The sequence below is a fragment of the Salvia splendens genome, chromosome 12 (assembly GCF_004379255.2).
Source record: "Salvia splendens isolate huo1 chromosome 12, SspV2, whole genome shotgun sequence".
NCBI lineage: Eukaryota > Viridiplantae > Streptophyta > Magnoliopsida > Lamiales > Lamiaceae > Salvia > Salvia splendens.
Genome location: NC_056043.1, coordinates 1,807,124 through 1,825,046, shown reverse-complemented (window position 1 = coordinate 1,825,046; position 17,923 = coordinate 1,807,124). Strand labels below are relative to the sequence as shown.

General features: G+C 46.4%; 2 protein-coding genes across 2 annotated transcripts; one reads left to right on the top strand and one right to left on the bottom strand.

Moving 5' to 3' along the window:
* Window positions 1-619: 619 nt before the first annotated feature.
* On the bottom strand, window positions 620-17,502 carry LOC121758685 (probable disease resistance protein At1g58602). Its single transcript, XM_042154071.1, has 4 exons — window positions 17,268-17,502; window positions 3,115-3,939; window positions 1,093-2,870; window positions 620-974 (listed from the first exon to the last, which is right to left on the bottom strand). Exons 2-3 carry the CDS (start codon window positions 3,917-3,919, stop codon window positions 1,102-1,104), a joined length of 2,574 nt encoding a protein of 857 aa, XP_042010005.1. The 5' UTR covers window positions 3,920-3,939; window positions 17,268-17,502; the 3' UTR covers window positions 620-974; window positions 1,093-1,101.
* On the top strand, window positions 14,992-17,217 carry LOC121758688. Its single transcript, XM_042154074.1, has 2 exons — window positions 14,992-15,254; window positions 15,348-17,217. Exon 2 carries the CDS (start codon window positions 15,838-15,840, stop codon window positions 16,447-16,449), a length of 612 nt encoding a protein of 203 aa, XP_042010008.1. The 5' UTR covers window positions 14,992-15,254; window positions 15,348-15,837; the 3' UTR covers window positions 16,450-17,217.
* Window positions 17,503-17,923: the final 421 nt, after the last annotated feature.

Here is a 17,923-nt window from a genome sequence, read left to right as displayed (position 1 = left end):
TACAGTAGCAGAGAAGGCAACCACTTCGGTTGCTGAAGTGTTGGTGAAACTAGGGTTTTGGGTGTTTGAATGTTTCTATGTGAGTTCGTTCTCAGAGGTGATAGATCTGGTTTTGTGGAGTCTGTTGACGCTGGAATCTGGAGTGTGAGGTTAATCACTGGTAGATTCAGTTGTGCTCCTTTGGATCTGAGCTCTTGAGAATAGGCCTGTGTTATCGGCGGGTGTCTGAGCCGAAGCATCAGTTTCTCCTGTGTTCTTTGCATATTTCTTGTGTTTACTCGTGTTAGTGTGTTAGATCCGAGAGGATCTGTTCCTTGTGATACTGATACGTTTGTTGAGTGTGCAGGTGAAAGAAGCTCGAACTAGAAGAGGATCTTGATCTTGTGTAATAGATAGAACTCTATTCTGTATTCAAGTTTTTGTAAACATTGAATGTAAATCAGTCGCGTGGTTAGAGTTTGACTGAGCTCTTTGATGAAGAACAAAGAGGTCTTGGTAATTTGTGAATCCGATCTACGTCTGATCCCTACAACAGGGAATTGGCCTTATGAATCCTGCTCCTCTCGATCACATTAATTAAATAATAAAATTATGAAAATTTGAGATAAAATTCAGCAGGTGACCATAAATAAAGTTAATTAGAAACACACAACAACAAAAGGGGATAAAGGGAAAGAAGAAAAGGTATAACAAACAAAATATATAAACTTACAAAACAAAATTAAGGACAAATATCCAGTTCCAGTATATTAGAGAGCAAGCTCGAATTTCTGATCTTCGTTGCAATGTGTTTAGTTGTTACCATCTTTAACTTCCTCAGGAAAACCATCGACCCAATCTCTTCCGGGAGGGTGTCAGAGAGTGGACAATTCTTGATTTATAGTTCGCTCAAAAATGTCATTCCAGCGAGGTAGGTTAGCTTGACGTCTGCCGCGTGTTTGAGCCTTGCTTTTCTGCTTCTTCAAGAGGTGCACCTGTATCATAATTGGTAGGTGAGAGCATTAAGAAAGTTAACTAGAAACACACAACAACAAAAGGGGACAAAAGGGAAAGAAGAAAAAGTATACACACAGACAAAATATGTAAACTTACATAATAAAATTATGGACTAATATCCACTTCCAGTATATTAGGGAAGGAGCTCGAATTTCTGATCTTTGTTGCAATGTGTTTAGTTGTTACCATCTTTAACTTCCTCAGAAAAACCATGGCCTCAATCCTTTCCGGAAGGGTCTCCAAGAGTGGACAATTCTTGATTTCTAGTTCCTGCAAAAATGTACTTCCAATTTCTTCGATACGAAGTTCTCTCAAATTCCATAACTCATTGATGCGTAGGACACAGAGATTTTTAAAGCCGTAATTCCCGATCGCCATTTTTCGACCATTGTATGCATTTCGCATTCTGAGGACCCCTAATTTAGGAATTTCCTGCAATACTGGCATTGGGTCTTCGTCAAGACAAGTATTCACCAAAACCAAGTATTCAAGAGTTTGAGGGAAATTAATGGCACTTGGTAGCCTAGATATACGTCCATCCAGTCGGAGTTTACGGAGTCCATGTAGAACCCCAATCTTGTCCAAACATGGCATGCTTCTGAAACGAAATCCTTGCAAGTTAAGCTGTAGAAATCTCTTAAACTTAGCCAGTGATGCGAAGAGCATGTTGACATCCGAGTTTTCATCAACTTCTTCAGTACCCAATTTAATGAGACGAGTCATCTTCTCCAAGCTCGAGACCTCATATGTCCAATCATAAATCGAGATGTAGGCTAGGATCTCAAGCATCTGCAACACGTCTACCTTCAAAGGCTTTCGGCAAATCACATCAGACATGTAGAGATAACGAAGGCTACCCATTTCATTGATAATATTTGGCAACTCCATCATAAAGTTTTGAGCTATATCGAGAACCTCAAGCATTTCCAAGCCCCCCAACGAGTGTGGGATCTCTTGTATGTAGTTGTTCCTCAATCCCAAATACCGTAACCCAATCAATGTGCCAATAGTTTCTGATAAAGTCTTCACCCCAAAATCTTCCATGTCGAGTATCCTCAGTAGTTCAAAACTCTTCCAATAGGACTGACTAGCATCATCCAAGTAGCGACCACCTCCATGAAAGATGAGAGAAACAAGATGTTCGTTGTCTTGATTCGTGGAGTGATTAAACTTGTCTCTGCCACAGTGGATAACGCGATGACGAGGATTTTGAGAGTGCCCATTATTTCCATTGCTCCTTAAGATCTCAAAGCCGATATTCTCTTCTGCTTTTTTTATGGATAGCTCATAGAGTAGAGGATTCATGCGATACCTAAAGAATTCAGAATCGTTCACCAATTCAATAATGGATTCACAAACTAATTCCTCTATACATGATCGTACGTTGTGCATGCACTCTTCATTGGCCATATATGGTATGGATCTTTCTGTGTTTAATCCGACTGCAGCCCAAATATGTCTCAACTTTTCTCCCCTTATTGTTGCATTTTCCTTAAAAAATGACATATGCAAGAAACATGCCTTAAGTTGATCATCCAAGCCATGATACACCGGCTCAAATAACTTCAGTGATTCGCCCAAATCAATTGAATCAAAAAGTTCATCCCATTCAATCCCTAAAAGTCTTTGCTTTGCTTTCTGCCTTGCAACATCTATTATAGCTAGCGGCAAACCCCCACATTTTTTCAGCATATCTCTCCCCTTCCTCTCCAACTCCTTTGAGAATTTGTTCTCACAACTTGTAAAATTATCAATTGTTCGTGAAAACAATTGCCAGCTCTTATTAGAATCGAAAGGTTTCATCTCGTGTGTATAAAAATCATCTTCTGTAATCTGATAGCGACTGGTGGTCAGCAAATTACATCCACGGCAGCCTGATTTTATACCATGTTAAGAACTTGATGCAAAAAAGGGAAACTTAAAAGGCTACTGAGTTGATAAGTTAGCAAGTTAACAATTTAAAAAAAAATTAACAATTGATTGCACCACTTTACAATTAGGTATAAGTATGAGTTTCCATCTTCCATCATCAAAACAAATAAATTTGATTTCTACTAAATGTTAATAAGTTTAAGCATGCAAAATTAGTTCTAAGATAAGAAATAAAAGCGAACGTACCTTTGTATGGAAGACCATCAAATATGGATCGCAACCACATTCCTTTTGGCACGTTGTCAAGAACTATGAAATATGGCATTCCTTCTAGCATTTCCCAAAGCATCGATTGGAGACTCCGGTTGTCCATTTCATCCAACGACAATGGATCTTTAACATGTCCCACCAACTTTTGTATCAGTTCCACAAGCACTTCATGTGTACTTGTGTCACTACTAGAAATGGTTACCCAAGCGCGGAGCTCGAATGTTTCAACGATGTCTGGATGGTTGTATACTTGTCGGGCAAGAGTTGTCTTCCCCGCACCAATCATGCCTTTGATACATGAAATCACGAGGCGCGGCCTCTCATTAAGAATGGCTTCACCAAGAATCACTCTATAAATAAGCTGTTCCACGTCTTTCTCCAACCCCAGCACGACACCTTCGTCTCCAACGCTTTGTGAACTACTCACCCCCTCACCATCTCCAAACTTCAACATGCGCTTTCTTGTCTTCTTCATCCATTCTAGGACATGATGCATCTCTTCATAGAAACCGAGCCCATGAAGTGTTATGATATCTTCCGACACTTGAGCTATCTCAGCAAAGTCAGCTAGCAAATGGTTTAGCTTGCTCCTCTCACCTGATTCTCTCTCTCTCGAGAAATCCAACACCATTCTCATCTCATTTATTACCTCTGAAAGGTGGCTCTTACGAGAAGTCCAGGAGGCCCCCGAGATGTCCCCGTATCTGTAATGCGTCGTATTCTCAGGCTGCAGAACACTTTCCAGTTTCCTTATCACCTCTTTGATGATGGCCTCCGACATGTTTATGGGCAAACTGCAGTCTGCACATAACAAAATTGTAAGATTTTGCATATATATAAAAAACCGAATTAAGGATTAGTATATGCATTATGGTAGATTCTTAGTATGTTGTCTATACCTCAATATAACCACTTTGTTTACGTCTCAACTTAGTTGGGACGGAGGAAGTATAATGGTTCTCTCAAACTTTGCTTCACTTTTTCTTTTATCATTTGAAACTTTATGATTATTTTTATTTATTTATTTTGTAAATACCAAAGTTCAGAATTGATTCTCAACGTACATTTCCCCAAAATATCTTTTTAGTTCTACACATTAAATTTGATGGCTTCTGAATCTAAATACTACTATAATGTTTTAATCTAGAGTATTTAATAGTTCCGTCAAAATATTGACTATCAACCACATTTGACCAGAGTTAAATATCATTCTAATTATAAAAGTTAATAATAAATTTTTAAAAACACAATATAAAAGAAAAAAATATAAAAGGACATTCTTCTCCTTTTAATTTTTAATTTAAATGCAATTAATTTACTAATCTTGTCAGTCGTTAAAAATGGACCAAAATATGTTGTATTGGACAATAAGTTATCACACTTAATATGTAAGATCAAAAAGCTTTTTCCCAAAAATGTCGAGAATCAATTTTGGACTTTAGTCTTTTCTAAATAGAAAAAATGATACGATATTATATTAACCCTAAAAAGCACAAGATAAACTCTTAAAAATCTACAAAATAATCAAAATGATACAATCCCAACTGAACCGCAAGCACGGCAGGAACCGGTCGTGGAACAGAGGAGAAAGAGTGACGAGGACAGGGGGACAAAGGGAGTTCGAGAGGAAGCTTCCATCGCGAAGTCAAAGCCGACGAGGAACGCGAAGCCTCTGAGCAGATTCGGTAACTTCGTTGCCAAGTAGTTATTTCCATATTTATCTTTCTTTTATTTTAAGTAGTAGTCTAACATTAGTATTTTATTTTGGAATATTTTATTAATTATTTTTTGCAATTGAGTCGAGTGTAATTATAAACTCCGTCGGGTTTTCTGGTTGGTTCTTTCCCGATGTTTAGGATTAGGTTGAACCAAACCTAGGGTCCGTAGAATATAAATAGGGCTATTTTGTTCATAACCTATCATGAATGAAAATATTATTTGCCCAACATATCGTTGACAATTGAAAACCTAGGTGACGAACTGCCCGAGGGAACGAATTCCCGTGCACAGTCGATCACCTCATGCCGCCGACCCAATCACGGGCGCCGGTCTTTCTGCTGTCAACCACGGTTGCCGGCGTGTTGAGGGGAAAAAGCCCTTAACATCTGGTGCTTTCAGTTGAACTCATGAGACGCTACAACAACTACGGTAGGACGGGTTGGGGTCCACCCCAACGTGGCCAGCCGGCGAATCGCCGTGATGCTGGGGGGTTTAATCATCCTCCGTTTGAAGATTTAGAGATGAAGACTAGACAGGGGGACAAAGTGCAGCAAGGTGACTCTGTTAAGACTAAATTGGATCGGTTGTTGGATCGTTTCGATAAATTGGACGTGTGGAGGGACGAGACTGATCGGAGGTTTGAGAATCTGGAACCAGTTCTTTCACGCGAGGCGGAACCCCATTGCGGCATGACGATTGGGAGGAGTATGAGGATATGGATGTTGGGGGAAAGAGAGCGTGAGACAGAGGGAATAAGCCTCGCCACCAGAACGCGGGTCGCCAGGAGGGATACGGCGGTGCGACCGCTAACGGGGACCAATTGGGGTTTGGTTTTCCCCGTAACAGGTTTAACGGTTTCAATCAAGCGTGTGACCGCCCAGCATCCTGTTGGGATCCGCCCCATCGCTTTAATTCGCGGGAATCGTCTTTTGATAAAGCTGAAAGGGTTAAGATGGCAGCACCGCGATTTGATGGCTTTGACGCGACAAATTGGGTGTCGAGTATAATATTATTTTAATCACCTGATGATGCCAGACGCACAACGCTTACACTATGCGGTGATGTTGTTTGATCCTCCGGCATCGGAGTGGGTCTTTAACTATTGCGCGAACAATGATTTTGTCACGTGGCAGGATTTCTTGGAGGATGTACGACATCGATTTGACGGACAGAGTTTTCAGGACTACTTTGGCCTAATTGCAAAATTGACACAAACAAGTTCAGTGCTCGAGTATCATGATACGTTTGAGAAGTATCTCAACCGGGTTCAGGGCATTCCGGAAACAACGTTATTCACTCTCTTTGTGGCAGATTTAAAGCCGGATATGCAAGAACGGTTGCGCCTACATCGCCCGTCGTCTCTAGCCGCGGTGATGGCTTTGACCTTGGAACTGGCTGACTCTCAGGGCGATCGACAACCGCCACAGCAGGCCTCTCATCGTCCTTGGTAGAACCGGGATAGCCGCAATCAGGCAGGCCCGATTTCTAGCCAACCGACAACCCAGAATACCGTCGGCCCGACTCAGCAGCCTGCTCTTGGGCGTATTCCCAACCCCTCTCGCCAACCTCTAATCCGCGTGTCTCAAGCTGAGAAGGCAGAGTGTGCGAAGCTGGGTCTCTGCTACTATTGTCCGGATAAGTGGGTCATTGGCCATGTTTGCAAACAGCAGCTCCTCTGCTATGCCGATGATTCGGATGACTTGGAAGACGGAGAATTAGAGAAACTTACAACAGAGGAATGCGAAGACACGGAGGTAGCACACGTCCACGCAATGCATGGGGGTCGTAGATCACGCCCTCTGAAAGTGATAGGGACAATACAGGATCGGGAAGTGTGCATTTTGATTGATAAGGGAGCGATCGGGATTTCTTACATCCGCAAATTGCGGAGAGCTTGCACCTATCGCTTTCACCTATACGGCCATTTAGAGTTATTGTGGAGAATGGCGAGGCTCTGCTTTGCACGCATACAAGGGACGATATTTTTGGTGAATCTGCATATTTCTGCCGGTGCATGGACCAGACGTTATTTTGGGAATGGACTGGCTCGAGTCCTTGGGGCCGATTACAGCAGACTTCACATACAAAAAAAGCTGACATTCTCACAGGGGGATCGACAGGTCGTTATGAAAGGAATTTTACCGCCACCGCGCCACGTTAATCTACACTTTTTAGTATCGCTAGTTCTTTCGCAGGAGGTGCTCGACATTTTTGAGTTGTTGTTGCTGGACCCGGAAATCGATCAAACGGGGCCGACCGCGGGCGAGAATTTTCCTGCTGGTCTGCCGCCAGGGCTTTTGGATGTGTTGACACGATTCCAGCAAGTTTTTTAGCTTGCCGGCGGGGATGCCACCCAAAAGGCCTTTCGATCACCGTGTCCATTTGTTGCCGGGCATGAAACCTGTCAATGTCAGACCTTATCGCTATCCTTATTTTCAAAAAAATGAAATCCAACGACAAGTCAAGGACATGCTTGAACAGGGCATTATTCAGCGAAGCAGCAACCCATTCTCATCCCATGTGCTCCTTATCAGGAAGAAGGATGGGACGTTTCGTTTTTGGATCGATTACCGCGCGTTGAATAGTTCAACGGTCCCAGATCAGTTTCCAATTCCGACAGCAGATGAACTCTTTGACGAGCTAGGCAAGGCTCAAATCTTCACTAAATTGGATCTACGTTCCGGGTGCCATCAAATAAGAATGCATGACGAGGACATTTTCAAAACGGCTTTCCACACTCATGATGGCCATTTTGAGTTTTTGGTCATGCCTTTCAGTCTCACGAATGCACCCTCGACTTTCCAGGCAGCTATGAATGCTATTTTTCAACCTATGGTCCGGAGGTTTGTCATCGTCTTCTTCGATGACATTTTAGTCTACAGCCCGTCGACGGAGGCGCACGGGCAGCATCTGGCCGTTGTTCTAGACGTTTTGCAGAAGAACAGTTTTTTTGTTAAATTATCGAAGTGCTATTTTTGTAGCTCAATGGTGGAATATTTGGGGCACTTAATCAGTGAGGGACCTCTGAAGGCTGATCCTAGTAAAATTACCGCCATGACGGCCTGGCCTAAACCCAAGTCGGTTAAACAGCTCCGAGGTTTTATAGGTTTGACGAGTTACTACCGTCGTTTTATTGCAGGCTACGCTATGATTGTAGCTCCATTAACTGAGTTGCTCAAGAACGATTCCTTCAACTGGTCTACGGATGCTGAGGAGAGCTTTGGGAACTTAAAAACAGCGATGACCTCGGCACCGGTTCTTCGCTTGCCGGATTTTGATCGCCAGTTCTGTATAGAGACCGACGCGTCTGATTTGGGCATTGGGGCAGTTCTGTTGCAGGATAATCACCCCATAGCTTATTTCAGCAAGAAACTGGGTCTTCGACGTTGTGTGATATCTACGTATCACAAGGAATTGTACGCGATTGTGGAGGCGGTACAAAAGTGGCGCCAGTACCTCTTGGGGCGTGAATTCGTGATTTGAAGCGACCAAAAGAGCTTGAAGGAACTACTACAGCAAGTGGTACAAACCCCGGATCAGCAGCTCTATGTGAGGAAGTTAATGAGGTACAAGTTCAAGATAGAATACAAAAGAGGCACTTCTAATCGTGCTGCAGACGCACTTTCACGCAGCACTGAGCTGACCGACGAGGGTTCTGAGGTCAGTGGAGAGAGCGTGGAGCTCGGGAATGTGCAGACCGATGGGGCTCTCCTGACAGCAGCCGCCTGTCCGGTTCCACAGCTGATTGATCTGCTGCGGCATGAGACTGCATCGTCTCTAGAGATGCGTGAACTGACAAAGGAGATAAAAGAGGGACGCACCCCACCTCACTTGTCGTGGGTGGATGGGTTGGGTTACTATAACAGACGAATTTTTGTGTGATCTCGGTCTTCAGCGCGTACGCCGATCTTGACCGAATATCATTGCTCCCAATCGGCGGGCCATCCGGGTTTTGAAAGGACTCTCCGTCGAGTTACCGCCGAGTTCTATTGGCCAAATATGAAAAAGGAGATTCGGCAATTCGTCGAGGCGTGTGTTATATGCCAAACTACAAAGTACTCTACACAAAAGCCGGCTGGATTGCTGCAGCCGTTACCGATTCCTTCGCAGGTTTGGGAGGATGTGTCGATGGACTTCATCACGGGACTGCCTCCGTTGCGAGGATACACGACCATCATGGTTGTCGTGGATCGTTTGTCCAAGTATACCCACTTTGCAGCCCTGCCAACATGTTTTGATGCCTTGCGGGTCGCACATTTATTTGTTAACACGGTGGTGCGTCATCATGGATTTCCCAAGACCTTGGTCTCGGATCGCGATTCCGTGTTCTTGAATAAGATTTGGGAGGAAATTATGCGGCTAAGTGGTACTAAGCTGAACTTCTCGACGGCGTACCATCCTCAGTCGGACTGCCAAACGGAGGTGCGTAATAGGGGGCTCGAGCAATATCTGCGAGCCTTCACCGGGGATCGCCCCTCTAAACGGACTAACTTCCTGCCTTGGGCGGAACTAGCGCTTAATTGCTTCTATCATGCGGGTCTGGGCACGTCGCCGTTCAAAGCTCTATACGGGAGGGACCCGCCCAGTCTGGTTTTTGCTCCTCCGTCAGCCGCGAGTCCCCCGTCAGTGGCGGGTCTGATCAAGTAGCGGAGTGAGCTGTTGGTTCAGCTTCGTGGGAATCTAGCCCGCGCACAACAAGGTATGCGAGATTCGGCGAATAAGCATGTTACGGACGTTCTCCGCAACGGCTCCGTGATCTTCCTTCTCGGCGGAACCACGAGCAATTTCCACGACAAACTCGCGGCAATTGATCGAACCCCTGCTGATTTGGTGGACGTCTTCCACAAAGCAACAAGAAACGTAAGGATAATTGCTTGTTTCACAAGATAGGTTTAGGGAAAATATTTCATTCATAAAAATAATGTGTTGATGAAATACCCTATTTTATACTAGAAACCCTAGGGCGGTTCGACGTATCCTAATTCATCCGGGAAAGAACCGCAAAGAAAACCCGAACGGGGCTTATAAATCAGGCCCGACTCAACAGTAAGTAAATTAATGTTTCAAAAATACTAAAACATAAAAGGAAAGAAATAAAAAGGAAACAAAAAGAATCGGCTAACTCTTGAACTTGTTCGGCGCCTTGAGCTTGTCTCTCGGCCTCAAGGATCTCTTCGACACAATCAATTCTTCACTTCGGTCATTCACGCATTGCGTCGTGCTGCTCGGCTGCGTCGTGCTGCTCGGCTCCGGAAGCGCTGCGTCGAGCTGCTCGGCTGTTGTCGCCTCCAGCTCGGCATGCTGCTCGGCTGTTGTCGCCTCCAGCTCGGCATGCTGCTCTGCTGTTGCGTCTGGTGTCGGGGGTCTCGTATCAACCCCCCCTCCGTTAAAAATCGCCTTGTCCACAAGGCGAACCTCCGGGAACTGCCTACCAATCGCCTCAACCGGCTCCCACGTTGGCGTGAACGCATCATCTTCCCACTGCACCAGGCATTGCTTCTCTGGTCGGCCCTCGCGCCAACTAACGCGTTCTTCCAGCAACGCTACTGGCCGTGCCACCGGCCTATTCCCAACGAACTCCGGAGGGAGTTTCACCCCGTCTACATCACCTTCCCCCGCCACAAACTCCCGCAATAGACTTACGTGAAACACATTGTGGATCCGACTTCCATCTGGGAGGCGCAATCTGTAGGCTACTGGGCCAACCCTCTCCAGCACTTCAAAAGGCCCATAGAACCTCGGGGCTAGCTTAGCCGATAGTGGCTTCGCAACCGAATGTTGTCGGTACGGTTGCAGCTTAAGCCAAACGATATCCCCGACCTCAAACTCGACGTGGCGACGGTGCCGGTTCGCCACGTCTGCCATACGCTGCTGGGCGCGCAAAAGGTTACGCCGGAGGGTGACCAATAACTCCCCTCGCTGCTTGATAATGTCTGCGACGTTAGGTGGTGTCTTTGCCGATGGAGGGGCTGCGACCAGGGACGGAGGCTCTCTCCCATACAAAGCGCGATACGGTGACGTGCCCAACCCGGAATGGTGAAAACAATTGAGAGCGAGCTCCGCCCACGGGAGAAAATTTGTCCATTTCGAGGGTTTATCCGAAACAAACGCGCGCAAATACTGCTCCAAACCCCGGTTACGGACCTCCGTCTGCCCGTCCGACTGCGGATGGTAAGCCGTGGAGAAGTGAAGTTTGGTCCCACTCAACCGCATCATTTCCTCCCAGGTTGCGTTAAGGAACACCGAGTCTCTATCCGAGACTAATGTCGTAGGGAAACCGTGGTGCCGCACCACTGTATTAACGAAAAGGTGCGCTACTCGGAGAGCGTCGAACTTGGTGGGAAGGGGGGCAAAGTGAGCATACTTTGAAAGCCTATCCACCACCACCATGATGACCGTATACCCGCGGGATTGTGGAAGCCCCGTGACGAAATCCATGGAGACATCTTCCCACACTTGCGATGGGACCGGGAGTGGCTGCAATAAACCCGCTAGTTTGCGGGTCGAATATTTCGTGGATTGACACACCACACATTCATTAACAAATGTCACCACGTCCTTGCGCATTTTTGGCCAATAAAAACTACTCGCCAGAAGACGGAACGTCCTCTCGTGGCCCGGGTGACCCGCCGACGGTGCACAATGGTGTTCTTTCAGCAATGTCCTCTTTGTCTTGGACTCCGTACTCACAAGCACCCTACGATGATAATATATGAGGCCATCCGCCCACGTCAAATGAGGGGGGGCGTCACCAGACTTGATTTTCGACGTTAATTCGACCAAATCGGGCAGTGATGCGGTCTCCTCTTGCAGAACTCGCATTACATCCGGTACTGGTCGGGCCAGCGCAACGAGCAGCTGGTCGTCGGTTACTGTCGTCCCATCCTTGGCGCGAGGCGACTCCCTGGGGGTATCGTCGGTCTGTACCCTCGACGTGTCGTGTTGGCGGGACAAGGCGTCTGCTGCCTTATTTGTGATTCCACGTTTATATTCTATCACGAATTTGTACCCCATAAGTTTCCGGACATAAAGCTGTTGGTTCGGAGTTTGGACTACCTGTTGCAACAAGTCCTTTAGGCTCCTTTGGTCCGTGCGAATAACGAACTCACGCCCCAATAAATATTGACGCCACTTTTGCACTGCCTCCACAATAGCGTATAATTCCTTATGATACGTCGATGCTGCTCTCCTGCGAGGACCCAATTTCTTACTAAAGAACGCGATTGGATGATTTAGCTGCATTAGGACTGCGCCAATTCCCACCTCACAAGCATCCGTCTCGACGCAAAAAGGCAAACTGAAATTCGGTAGTTGCAGGACTGGCGCCGAGGTCATTGCCGTCTTCAGCGCTGCAAAGGCGGTCTCGGCCTCGGACGACCATCGAAACGCCTCTTTTTTAAGTAAATCCGTCAACGGGGCGGCTATCGTCGCATAGTGAGCGACGAATCGGCGATAATAGCCTGTCAAACCCAAGAAGCCCCGTAACTGTCTGACTGTTCCCGGCGTAGGCCATGCCGTCATTGCTTCTATCTTAGTTGGGTCAGCCTTGAGTTTGCCATTGTCAATGATGTGCCCCAAGTATTCTACCGAAACACTACAAAATGAGCATTTGGAAAGCTTGACAAAGAAGCTATTCGCGTGGAGTAACTCTAGGACTGCCTCCAAATGCTGGCCATGCAATTCTAGGGACGGGCTGTAAATCAAGATATCATCGAAGAAGACGATAACGCACTGTCTGAGGAGCGGCTGAAAAATGGCATTCATAGCCGCCTGAAAAGTGGAGGGTGCATTTGTGAGGCCGAAAGGCATCACAAGAAACTCGAAGTGGCCGTCATGAGTCCTGAAGGCTGTCTTAAAGATGTCACCCTCATTCATTCGAATTTGATGATACCCTGATCGAAGGTCCAACTTTGTAAAATATTTCGCACTGCCCAACTCATCAAAAAGTTCCTCTGCCGTAGGTATGGGAAAATGATCCGGGACTGTTGCCTTATTGAGGGCACGGTAATCGATGCAAAAGCGAAAAGTGCCATCCTTTTTGCGGATCAGCAGTACCGGGGACGAGAAAGGGCTGTGACTGTGGCGAATTATACCCTGCTCCAACATATCGTGCACTTGTTTTTCAATTTCAGTCTTTTGGAAGTATGGGTATCTGTAAGGTCGAACGTTAATCTGTCTTGTCCCTGGTAACAGATGAATCCGGTGGTCAAATAAGCGGGCCGGGGGGACGCCGCGAGGCTGCTCGAACACCGCCCGGTGCGCCGTCAATACCTCCAGTATCTCGGCTGGAAGGTTAGGAGGAAAGCCTTCTAGGTCCTTGGTGGCCCCTGTCTCGAAAACCCTGTCAATTGGCACGATTTCATAGAACTCATGGTCTGCTGGCTGTGTTGTTAGTGTGTACAGCGAGTGTAGAGAAATCTGTCTCGGACCCGGCATTACTCCCTGCAAAAATACCGTCCGATCCCCTTGAGTAAATTCTAACGTTTTTCTGACAAAATCTGCCGATACTTTCCCTAGTGATTCCAACCAGTTCATTCCCAATATCACATCCGGTCCATGGTGAGCGAGAATGTGAAGATCTACCACAAATAAGCTACCCTGCATAGCTAACTTAGTGCCCCGCGAAATATGGGTGCAAAGCAGGGATGCCCCGTTGCCCACCAGCACTCGGAACGGTCTAATTGGAGTTAGTTCCAATTGGAGTCTCTCTGCAATCCGTGGATGGAGGAAATCAAGTGTCGCTCCTGTGTCAATTAATACCCGGACGGTAGAGTCCCCTAATGTCCCCTGGACAATAAACGGTTTGGAACTCCCACGGCCATCTAAGGCGTGCAGGTGTGATAAGTCTGCCGTAATCAATTCCTCGCCGGGAAGCTGTTCTCCCGCACTGACCTCGTGCGGGTCGTCCGTCTCATCGTCCATATAGCAGAGCAACTTGACTTTACAAACGTGGCCCGCGACCCATTTCTCGGGGCAATGATAACAGAGCCCTCGACGGGCTCGCTCCGATTTTTCCGCATTCGACACCCTAATTGGGTATGCTCGTGATCTGTCCGCCTCCTGGACAAACGAGTCCTGTGGTTGTGGCATGGCGGTTTGGTTAGAAACCGGAGCCGGGGTGGCTCGTTGCTCCTTGCCAGGCCACGGTCGGCGCTGATATGTCGACGTGTGCTGTGGTCGCTCATCATGAGTTGCGGCCAAACGCAACGCTAAGGCCATTGCCTCTGCCAACGACTCTGGGTTCTGTAGTTCGACCTTTTCTTGCAGAGGCTGTTTCAGCCCTTGAATAAAGATTGGAATCAAAGCAGACTCCGATAAATCGGCCACCCTATTGAGATACCGTTCGAACGTCGCGTGGTAGTCAGCCACGGTGGTCGTCTGAACCAGCTTGGCGATCAAACCTGTATAGTTCCTGAAGCTCTGGGGGTCGAATCGATGCCTCACGTCATTCAAAAACTCTGGCCAAGTAACAAAACCATTCGTCTCCCGATAATTAAATATCCACTCCGAAGCGGGAGGGTCGAATAGCATTACTACATAATGCAAGCGCTCAGCCTCCGGAACCCGCTTGTGATCGAAGTAGTATTGCACGCGCGAGATCCAGTTTGGCGCGTCTGCCCCATTAAAGTGTGGCGCATCCATCTTTACGCCGGATGAATAATCTGACGACTGGCGGCTAAAACGCTCCCGATTTTGGGGCGGGTCCCAGCAGGTTACCCCGCGCTCCTCGTACGTCTCCTCGTCCCAATCGTCGTGTCGCTGTGGTAGGTCCCAATTATCCCGACGGCGACCCATTCCATACCCTGCGTCGCCCCGTCGCTGACCAGGGCGGCTTCCTCGGCCGGGAAGCGCTCCCTCCCCACAACGATCGCCGCGTCCACCCCGATAAGGTCGAACACGGCCCCGACCCTGATGGTGGTAGGGGCGGTCATACTCCTCACGGTCGCTCCGTCCCTTCCCGCGGTGGTCCTCCCACGCGTGGTCGGCTTCTTCCCAATCAGGTTCATGGCCCTCTGTCTGCAGCGTCGGGCGTCGTTCCAAGGTATCGACCCGACGATCCATCTTGTCAAATCGCGCGTTCAACTGCGCAAAACCTAACGTGACTGGGTCGACGTGTTGTTGTCTTCCGTCGACGTCGCCCGAATTCCTCTGCCGCGTCGGGCCCAACTGCAGCCCCGACGAGGACTCTGCCGGTGGAAATTCCGCCGCCATCGATTGCGTAACTAACTAAAACTTGAGTAATCGGGATGAAAGCACCAGATGTTACGGACGTTCTCCGCAACGGCTCCGTGATCTTCCTTCTCGGCGGAACCACGAGCAATTTCCACGACAAACTCGCGGCAATTGATCGAACCCCTGCTGATTTGGTGGACGTCTTCCACAAAGCAACAAGAAACGTAAGGATAATTGCTTGTTTCACAAGATAGGTTTAGGGAAAATATTTCATTCATAAAAATAATGTGTTGATGAAATACCCTATTTTATACTAGAAACCCTAGGGCGGTTCGACGTATCCTAATTCATCCGGGAAAGAACCGCAAAGAAAACCCGAACGGGGCTTATAAATCAGGCCCGACTCAACAGTAAGTAAATTAATGTTTCAAAAATACTAAAACATAAAAGGAAAGAAATAAAAAGGAAACAAAAAGAATCGGCTAACTCTTGAACTTGTTCGGCGCCTTGAGCTTGTCTCTCGGCCTCAAGGATCTCTTCGACACAATCAATTCTTCACTTCGGTCATTCACGCATTGCGTCGTGCTGCTCGGCTGCGTCGTGCTGCTCGGCTCCGGAAGCGCTGCGTCGAGCTGCTCGGCTGTTGTCGCCTCCAGCTCGGCATGCTGCTCGGCTGTTGTCGCCTCCAGCTCGGCATGCTGCTCGGCTGTTGTCGCCTCCAGCTCGGCATGCTGCTCTGCTGTTGCGTCTGGTGTCGGGGGTCTCGTATCAAAGCATCGTCGAAACGTGGAGTTTGTAGCGGGGGATATGGTGTTGCTAAAACTCCAACCTTATCGTCAGCATTTGGTCGCGCGGCCGTTGTCAGCAAAATTGGCGCGTCGCTATTATGGGCCATTTGAAGTGATTGAGCGGATCGGGCAAGTGGCCTATCGGTTGCGGCTCCCGGAGGGGATCATAATTCATAACGTGTTTCACGTTAGCCTTCTTCGCCCGTTTGTAGTTGGGGATTCAGAGGGACCTCAGGGTGATTTGCCGTCAGATTTTTTCGGCAATCGCCCGGTGGTGTATCCGGTGCGTGTGCTGGAGAGGAGGTTGCTTTGGAATGGGGATCAGCCAAGGGAGCATGCTTTGGTTCGCTGGTTGGACGGTACAGAGTCGCCGACATGGGAGCCTTTGGATGTGCTTCACCAGAAGTTTCCGAATATCCTCCTTGAGGACAAGGATGTTGCTATGGAGAGGGGGGTTGATACAATCCCAACTGAACCGCAAGCACGGCAGGAACCGATCGTGGAACAGAGGAGAAAGAGTGACGAGGATAAGGGGACAAAGGGAGTTCGAGAGGAAGCTTCCATCGCGAAGTCAAAGCCGACGAGGAACGCGAAGCCTCCGAGCAGATTCGGCAACTTCGTTGCCAAGTAGTTATTTCCATATTTATCTTTCTTTTATTTTAAGTAGTAGTCGAACATTAGTGTTTTATTTTGGAATATTTTATTAATTATTTTTTGCAATTTAGTCGAGCGTAATTATAAGCTCCGTCGGGTTTTCTTGTTGGTTCTTTCCCGATGTTTAGGATTAGGTCAAACAAAACCTAGGGTCCGTAAAATATAAATAGGGCTATTTTGTTCATAACCTATCATGAATGAAAATATTATTTGCCCAACATATCGTTGACAATTGAAAACCTAGGCGACGAACTGCCCGACGGGAACGGATTCCCGCGCACAGTCGATCACCTCGTGCCGCCGACCCGATCACAGGCGCCGGAAATTATCTTTCTGCTGTCAACCACGGTTGCCGACGTGTTGAGGGAAAAAAGCCCTTAACACAAAACTAGTATATAAAATAATTTTTTTTGTAGAGTCATTTATCATTTTTTAGCAAAAGGTAACTCATTTTCCATCTCTTACCTTATTGTCTCTATTTTCTCTCTTTCCTACTTTATTATATCTTCAGTTAATACATTTAAATATTTATTTCTTAATCCGTGACGAAAAGAAATGACTCTATGACTGCGGAATGGAGGGAGTATCTTCTAATTCTAATTAAGATTTCTATGCTCTAACTTGACGGAACACAATTTTCTTGCAATTAGGTGTGGAATTGTGGATTTAGGTAAACTGGAAACTTTTTAACTTTAATATGGATTGTATAAATTTTGTGAAGCCTAGGGTTATAAATCTATACAAATCAACATAATCATGTGAATTTGAAAGTACCCAAAGAAAAGAACTTAGTACCTTTTCTTTGTCTTGTATCTTCTTATCTTTGCCGGTGTGGATTTGATTTTCCGATTCAACTCATTTTCCTTATCTTCGCCGGCGAGTGTGATTTGAGAGGTAGAGAGTGTGATATCTTTAAGAGTTGCAAGTAATTCTGAATAACAAATTCATAGACTCAAATTGAATAGAAATTAATTAAATGGAAAAATAAAATGTGAGCCATGTGAAGGGAAGCAGGTGGATGCAGGGATAAAATAGATTATAAAAAGTTAGATGGCAGCCAGCTCTATTATTGTTATAAATTAATCAACGTCCACATTACTAGGATAAAATAGATTATAGAAAGTTAGATGGAAGCCAGCTGCTATTATTGTTATAAATTAATCAACGTCCACATTACTAAGTCTAATTGTCGGCCATAATTTAAGATCACTCACACCTAATCCTCAGCGCAATTATCTCCTAATCCACCATAATTATAATTATCCTTGCGTTATTATAACTTGCATAAGCGAGCTACTCAAATTTGGTTTTTTTTTTTAAAATAACCATAACTATAATGATGAGAAAAATTGTAATGGAAGTGGGATTAATTTCTCTAAAAGGTTACTAAAACTCTTCAAAATTGGGATTGATTTCCCAATTTTCCCATTCCCTTCAAACAATCACACCAC